Raw genomic sequence first — 8,456 nt, forward strand, 5'->3', positions numbered from 1 at the left:
ATTTTTCAAATTTTCATCATATATATATATATACACTATGCACATGGATTAAAAAGAAAAAAAATATATATGTCAAATTATATATTTATGATGATAAGTAATATTTAGAAGTCTTTGTATAGAATGTGTATATATTATATTTAATCGAGTATATAGTTAGATTCAAAAGTTGAATCAATCAACATTAGGGTCGGGTTAGTCTTCGAGTTTGAGTTCAAAAAATAATTCGACTAACATTTAAGATCGGGTAAGGAAAAAATCTTATCTAACATAACACAACCCGTAATCACCCCTATTAGAATATTTTCTTTAATCAACCGGGGAAAAATCATTAATAAAGAGTTATAGGATACTCTAACTGTTGGTATTGTTTAAAATATGTATGAAGTCTCACATTGTCTAGCATTAGAATAAAGTAGAATATCAATGTTATATATTGGACTCAAGTCCTTTGTTGTAAGGTGTACCAGATATAAGCATCAAACAGAAACATCTCATGGGCAGGTGGACCCATGAGTGTGCTAGGGTTTGTAATTTTTATCCTCTAATAATATCTTGGTAGCCGTTCAGCGCCCCGGGACGTAGGCACAATTGGCCGAACTCCATTAACAAATTCTCTTATTTCTTCTCCTCTATATATTCTTATGTCCTTTATTTGATTGCTTATGGTCAATATTGCACAACGATCGCTCTGCTGTACCAACACTAACCCTTCAACATTATATAAAAATTAGATCATCACTTCACTTATTATGAATTTTTTTTAAATGATGTAGACATTTATTAATGGTAAGAAATCACATTCATGATAATCTTAAAGGTTATGATACCAGACTATGGTTACAGAAGTTTGCACAACTCATTTTGCCATCTTATCTTATTATTAACAACGGAAAATTGACAAGAAATAAAATAGTGGACAAAAAAGTATTGTCATCAAGAAATATCCACCTTCCTTTTATAAAGTTCATGAATTAATTTTGGGAATTCATACACAAATAAACATTTAATGATCATAATTTTAAATTATTTTTTGAACAAAAATAATTTAAAATTTTAGTAAGATATATATTTTCTTATATTTTAGTATTGGACTTTCTAGCACTAGAGAGTTTTCAAATCAATTTGTGGCATGAATCTCAGTTAAACACTTTCACCTTGCCTATCAAGTGCACATAAGTCTTACTTGATCCTTGCACAATTAAAAATGACACAATTATGTTTTATTTAGTAACAATGTGAGGATAATCACTCTTTTTTGGAAAATTATATATTTTTTTGGTACTACCAAGAGTATCTTTTACCTTTTCGCGTAAGGAAATAATCTCTTTTGGGGTTCGTGGCTGCCCCTTCCAATAAGTGTTGCTCCAAGAATCGAAACTTCAACCTTGAGAAACCAGTGAGGACTTACACCACTAAAGCAACACCTTGTAGATAACATTTAATATTAACTCATTTGCAGTTTTCATGTATTAATTTCATTTTGTAAGGCAATTCCTACAACTAGGGCTGACAATGAATCGAACCAACTCGGAATTCGTTCTAAATTCGATTCATTATTTAGTTCGAAAAACTTGGTTCATGAACCAAATGAGATGAATTTGAGCTGAAAATTGAGCTCGTTAAATAAACGAGCCGAAATTGAGCTGGAGACAGTTCAACTCGTTAGGTTCATGAGTTAGCTCGATATATATATATGAGCTACTCAAGTGAGAAAAGTTCTCATATAAAATTTGTGAGAACAATAGATCTAGGTCTTACAAACAATTATTGATGGTTAGGATTAAAAGGCATTATTTTTTATATTTATTGTTATTATATATAAACAATATTTCTTTAAAAAAAATTAATTAATTGAGTTAATGAACCAATTCGAAGTGAGTCGAACAGTTCACGAATTTCAGCCGAGCCGAACTCGAGCTAAAAACATAACTCGTATCAAAATCGAGTCGAGTTTCGAACTAAACCAATCTTTATCGCGTTGAACCGAGCTGAACTCTGGTTCGACTCGTTTCTAGCCCTTCATGCAACTATGATAAAATTTATAAACCTACATTTTAAGTTAAATTTAATAAACACAAGTCACTTATGGTTTGGTTTGAGAGGTAAACATTTTAGAATTACATGAAAAGAGATCACATGTTCATCATGGGCAGACATTTGATCATTAGAGGTTCCTAATGTATGAGATTGTGTGTTTTGGGTATTAGGTACAATTAAAATGAAGAGGGCCCCTAGTTTTGTGGTCCGAATCATGTCACACACGAACGGCCTAGTTCAAGATAACTTATCATATTGGCATCAATCTTGGCCCCATAATTAATCTTCATTGGAGCCTCAGCATACTCTTGATATTAAGGGCACCATATATGGAGCCATTACTCTATACCACAAAACTTCTACCCATTAGAGTAGAAAAACAATACCTCAGCTCCTTAAAACACCCCTAAAGTTATTACACATATATTTCACCAACTATTGAGATCCTTTCAAAATGATATTAGACCCTTCATGGCTATAGCACACAAGAAATGTTATCACAAACATAGCTTATAAAATTCTCATTTTTTTTCCCACCAAGTAAACCGTTGCATGTTGAAAGACTTTACTCAAGTATATAGGTAATAGGTAGTTGTAACATATTTAACTTTACATCACATAGATATATATACTCTGGTATAGGGAACATGTAACTGTAAAATAAATAACAGCACACAATCTTAACTCAAATGTACATGAGAATGATATTGTATCTAACTTAACATGTTTAGCCGGCAACGAATTTAGTGTAAACACGGTGACGCCGCTCTCTTGCATATATGACCCAAAAGATCAAAGACAGCATTACTGCTGCAGAAACCAAAACCAATCCAATATAAATCCATTGAGTATACCGCAGCAGACCAGGACAATAATTGTCGCTGATGTCTGTGAATGTTTTCCGGACAAAAGTGCAGTCTTGTAATTCAACCAAAAATGGACCATAATGATATAAAGCATAACTGATGTTGACTGCAGCTCCCATTTGGCTGTAAATGGTGGGGGTCATCCGACCAGCTGTCTGACAAAGGCCCGATGGTGAAACTTGACAAGTATAATTCTTCCATACCTGCTTGAAACAGAATCTGAATGTTACACATACCTTAAATCAGGTAAAATGCTTGCTTCATAGATATTAGTATCTTCACAGTATCTTTTTAGGCCGAAAATCATAGTAAAAAGGCTTCAAGGAATAAAATGTCTGACTAAGTTTTCCTGAGACAATAATTGTCCCCGAATTTGTGCCACAACCTTGTGCCATGCATTCCGACTGATCAACTTAAATGCATAATGATTAATGATGAGATATGATAACATAAAATATTTATCGAATAGCCATAAAGCATGACATAGGGTAGTGGCACACATTGCAGGATACCAGATGTTGTCCCCGACTTTTCTTTCTTGGCAATAGATAAAGATTAAACTTTTAAAATATTAATTGGACATTTACCTCTGTAGCATTGTCTAACGTAACTTCCCCATATGCACACTCGCGACTTGAGAGATTACCGTGAAAGGGATTGCAGAGATAAGGCATGGGGGGACCTGATTGATTGTAATACAAAGGTACAGCAACAGGTGGGAAATCTTTGTTTGTGAAATTGGAAATGACCTTCTCAACTATAGTAACAAGTTGGTATGTCACATCCTTGGTTCGTAAAAACGTTTCCTGGGCAGTTGCATTATCCACACATGGAAGAATGTCATCCAAAGCTGTATGTGCTGTAGGGTTCTGAACCCACTCATCCATGGCAATGCATGTATCTCCAACCACACTAGCAATTTTGCAGTAAAGTAAGGTCTTTTATTATATTTTATATATGCAACATAAGTCATGATAGCAACAAAGAACTTCATCAAATGGCAGAGATATGCAACTAAAATTGGTATCCTTACGAGTATTCATAAATTAGATTACGGGGGTAAGGCTGAGTTTGGTGCAACAGTAAGCTCGTACACTGGACCTCCCTTTTTTATGAGTATTCATAAATTAGATCTTCAAATCACTAAAAAAAACATCCATGGCAATAAAAAAGTATCTAGTTTTCCCCTGCTCTCAAGTTGGAAGGAGTTGTTTCGTTTATGATTGAAAAATACAAACATGGAGTAACATGATACATGTGCTGCATCATCTACCAACTCGTCAATCTCACTCTAATTCCTACAGTAAGCGGTGATGATTTTGGATTTACAAAAGGCTGAAAAGTAGCTAGGTTTCATGGTTAAAAAAATGGTTTTATCATTCTTCACAAATGTGCCATCAAAACTCCGGATCCGAGAGACCCTAGATTTATGCCAGGGTGAAAACATAGTACCACTAGACGAGGATACATTTATCATGGCATTAAGGTAAAATTTAAAATAAATTCAATATAGATGGTACAAAAAATCAACATACTTGTGAAGAGAAAGAAATACACCACAAAGTATAAATGTCACCGCAACAAGAATCCATCCAATAACTACTAAGCTGCAGCCACGGCAAACACATCATTAAGCCCAGCACGAAATAAAAATCCGGAAGGAACGGGGAAATAGAGAATTCCTCAAAGAATGTACTTACAAATATACAATACACTGCAGCCCAAAAATCGAACAAACTGCAAAAAGTTTTAACCACAAAATGCAAGCAAATGAGATAATATTACAGGAATACTATAGCATGAAACAAGAACACACACAAAAAAGGAAAAAACAAAGGGAAAAAACAGACCAAATCCAACAAATGCAAGAAAGAGCATAACAGCAGCAAGAATAATTAGAGCCAATCCCCTACAGAGCAGAACAGTTGATTATTAGCAAGAAGTTATTTCAAAAACCTAAATACGATTCAAGCATGTACTTACACTCCATAAAGGCCTTTTTTTATTTTATCTGAATTATCGGCGGTCTTAGTGGAAAGAGTGACAGCAGCAGAGTATATTTTCGACACAACATCATCGATATTCTTCTGAAGATCAGTTGGCAAAAAAACTGCATCAACTCCAATCGTCTTAGCTGCACTAAGATAATCTGACACATTCCTGAGGTTTTCGGCTGTGAAGTCAGCCTGACCCACAACATATTTCAGTGTATCCCGGGTGCTTTCATGAAACTTCCCTTGACCAGTGTAAAGCACAAGGCATCCAGCTCTAACATGAACAAAACACAAATATGATAAAGAGAGTCTTATAATGCCTAATGAAACAAACATAGCATAGCACAATAGATGATTTGGTTCAAAGGGGATAGAGATAGAGTGAATTACATTGCTGCAATGGTGAAAACAATGAGGAAAATCAATGATAAGGCGTAGGCGAGACGAGAATAACCATAAGGCTGTCTTGGACAACAACAATAGCAGAGACAGATTATGGATAAAGAAACCCCAAAAAACACAAACCAGACTGCAGCAACAACAAAGAAGGGAAATGCTGTAAAAGCAACTGACTGCATCAAAAGCCAACAATTTTAAGTTAGCCAAACATTAATAATTCTAAACAATCCTACTAATGTTACAACAATAACAACATAAAATTTTGAGTTCAAGTATTCAACCAAAGATAAAACTAAAATATAGGATGTAAAAAGATCAAAGTTAGAATCAAATAACTAATAGTTGGTCCAAAAAATAGAGAAGATTATTTGAACCAGACATCCTTGCTTTTTCATAACATTGTGCAAGAGTCATCAAAAGTAAAATTGTTTGGAAGTTGTAGTTCTTGAAATATTGTATGGTTTCACCAATAGAAAAAGTTGTTTTTTTGTACAAAATAAAACAAAAAGGCCAAATTTTTTGAAGGCAAAAATTATAAGCGATTATAGAAAAGTTATATGGGAACTTAACCCAAAGGTAATGGGTATTGGTGATGTTCCAACCACCGGTGTAAGGCGTAAGATTTTCAGTGGGGTCCTTTCTGTTGGTCCTATTCGAAGCCAATATGAGAGACTCATTTGCAGTAACATTTCCTCCTTCTGTCAAAGATCTCATTGATGCTTTCCATGGAAGCTCCTCGTTAAACTCTCCCTCACCAAAACCTTCAACACCATCTAAAACAAAAAAAAAACCCAAAATAGAAATGAAGAAAATAAGAATACCCATCATGTAAAAATCAAAACTTTAACGATGAGATGAATGAATAAAGAACCTGGAACAGGTAAAGAAACGAAATGAGAGGTTATAGCAAGGGTTGTGGTGGTTGTGGAGGAGAGAGAAATGGTGAAGAGAAAGAGGAGAGAGATGAGACATGGCATGTTCAGTTAGGATATTAAGGTTTAATGATGTTTGTGTTTTTTCTTACGGGTTCCCCAGAGCCTCTGGTTTTGGAGAGAGAGGCAGAGGAAGAGAATGGAAGGAGAGAGAGGGAAAATGAAGAAGAAGAGAGAGAAAGAGAAGAAGGAAAAAAGTGAGAGTTTATTTTGGGGTGAAATCTTCGGCATTCCACATAGTTACAATTCAAAAACAGACACTCCATCTTCGTTGTATCTGTTATATACAAAAAAAAAAAACTGTCATGTGTTTTGTTAACTATTATTATCTTAGTTTGGGACCAAAGTGTCCTTACATACATTGTTCTAGTTTTCAGTTTTTCTCTCAAATCCCAATGCAATCACAGCTTCACTCTTTTCAATCAGACACTAAAGATACTCTCTGTTAATATTAATATATTTTTATTCTTTTATATAATAAAATAATATTTTAAAATTAAAAATATAAATAAAATCAAGAATTTGTCTCTCTCTTACTAATAAAAAAGATCTTTATTCTTTTGAACAATATAAACAAGAAATATGTTTTTGCAAGGAATGTATTTGATACCTTGGTAAAATAATTATTTCCAAGTTGATTTAGGCATTTTTTGGTATTTGAATTATATATATATATATATATATATGTATTTGTTGGTATTTCAATTTAATCCTCTAACAAATAAAATGCCAATTTAGTCATCTATTTATCAACTATTTTATCAATTTCACTTTTCTCATATTCATCATCTTCTTTCACGAATTCAAGTTGAATTCAAAAAATACACTAGATAGTTTTTGAATTCAAAAAATACACTAGATATATAATGTCAACAATAGAAGAACACTATAAACTTATACAACTTAATTGTATTTTTAGAAAAATATATTAAAATAAAGGATTGATTTTAAATTATCTATGTATTTAAATACTCAAATTATTAATTATTATTTTTTCAATAACTAAATAAATATCATATGTACTTTGCAATTATTTTTAATTTTTCTTAACAAGTTATAAAGTTAATTTTATAGAACAATTCTAATTTAATAAGCTACTTATACAATAAGAAGTTTCTAACTACCTTTATAGCCAACAACTAGAAGCTCACAACTAGAAGTTAGTTTTACTACACATGCCTTTGTAGTGTCCCCTATTTCTTGGCATATTATTTCCTATATCCCAAATTATCTTATCCATATTTCTGGACCAACTCGTAGTCATTTTTTTTGGTATATTGGAAATGAAAAAAAAGAAACTAAAGTGCAAAAGAAACATCCAAGTCAACGAGATAAGAATAATCTGGTGGAGCCGAAGACCAAAGCGAGAAGATGGTAGAAGAGTGAGACCCTTTCTTAGCCAATTTATCAGCTATCGTGTTAATCGAACTAGCACTACCCAATCATGGGACAACCAAGCGTGCACCTTAGAGACAATGGTGGAGATATTATTAATGTGGATATGAAAATGATCGGAGAGAATCTAGACAGCCTCAAGACAATCACTCTCAAGAAGGAGATTCTTCACACCCACATGCCAAGCCAATTGTGAACCCCGACCTATAGCCAACAATTCATCAAGGATAGGATAATCTTCTCCAAAGTTGGTAGAGAACCCCGAAATCCACATACTTGTATGGTCACAAAGGACACCACCGCCTCCCATGATTTTGGAAGCACCAAGACAGCTGCCATCGATATTAAGCTTTACCTAACCTTCCTCCGGGCAACACCAATGAATGGACGAGGGATCAACATCCAACACAGTACTACCCCTTAAATGACACCAATCCTAGTAGTCATGATGAATGTAATCAACAATAGTATGAATATCCTAGTGAATATCACTAAGAATGGAGTTATTTCTCCATATCTAGGCCCACCAAACACCAGCAAGAAAGAGAAGACCATTAGGAGAGTTGTAATTCTCCAAAATCCATCCACGAAACGATTGAGCAACCCAGAAAGAAGGTGAGGTCCATCCAATTCTAGACCATAACAGCTTAGATGCAGGACAATCTCTGAAAAGGTGCAGAAGATCCTCCATGCTACCCTGACATCTCAGACAAGAGGGACCCATAGCCATATTCATGTTGAAGCGAAGACGATTAGAGGGTAAGGTGTCATGAAACTCCAACCAAATCATAAATTTTAGCTTTTCAGGAACTCAAAGATGTCAAACAGAT

At 34.0% G+C, this 8,456-nt stretch overlaps 1 protein-coding gene across 1 annotated transcript; it reads right to left on the reverse strand.

Moving 5' to 3' along the window:
• Positions 2,617-6,397, reverse strand: LOC109328568 (transmembrane protein DDB_G0292058-like). Its single transcript, XM_019562087.1, has 9 exons — positions 6,171-6,397; positions 5,870-6,072; positions 5,291-5,472; positions 4,890-5,174; positions 4,757-4,815; positions 4,607-4,643; positions 4,442-4,513; positions 3,494-3,818; positions 2,617-3,109 (listed from the first exon to the last, which is right to left on the reverse strand). Exons 1-9 carry the CDS (start codon positions 6,274-6,276, stop codon positions 2,768-2,770), a joined length of 1,611 nt encoding a protein of 536 aa, XP_019417632.1. The 5' UTR covers positions 6,277-6,397; the 3' UTR covers positions 2,617-2,767.

Source organism: Lupinus angustifolius, chromosome LG15, assembly GCF_001865875.1.
Source record: "Lupinus angustifolius cultivar Tanjil chromosome LG15, LupAngTanjil_v1.0, whole genome shotgun sequence".
NCBI classification, from domain to species: domain Eukaryota; kingdom Viridiplantae; phylum Streptophyta; class Magnoliopsida; order Fabales; family Fabaceae; genus Lupinus; species Lupinus angustifolius.

Bases quoted from the DNA above. Each gene is read 5' to 3' on its own strand.
- LOC109328568 (XM_019562087.1), bottom strand. From the start codon at position 6,276: ATGCCATGTCTCATCTCTCTCCTCTTTCTCTTCACCATTTCTCTCTCC. The intron at 3,819-4,441 runs GTATGTTGATTT...CAAAATTGCTAG, and splicing joins GTATTTCTTTCTCTTCACAA to TGTGGTTGGAGATACATGCA. The intron at 3,110-3,493 runs GTAAATGTCCAA...TGTTTCAAGCAG, and splicing joins CGTTAGACAATGCTACAGAG to GTATGGAAGAATTATACTTG.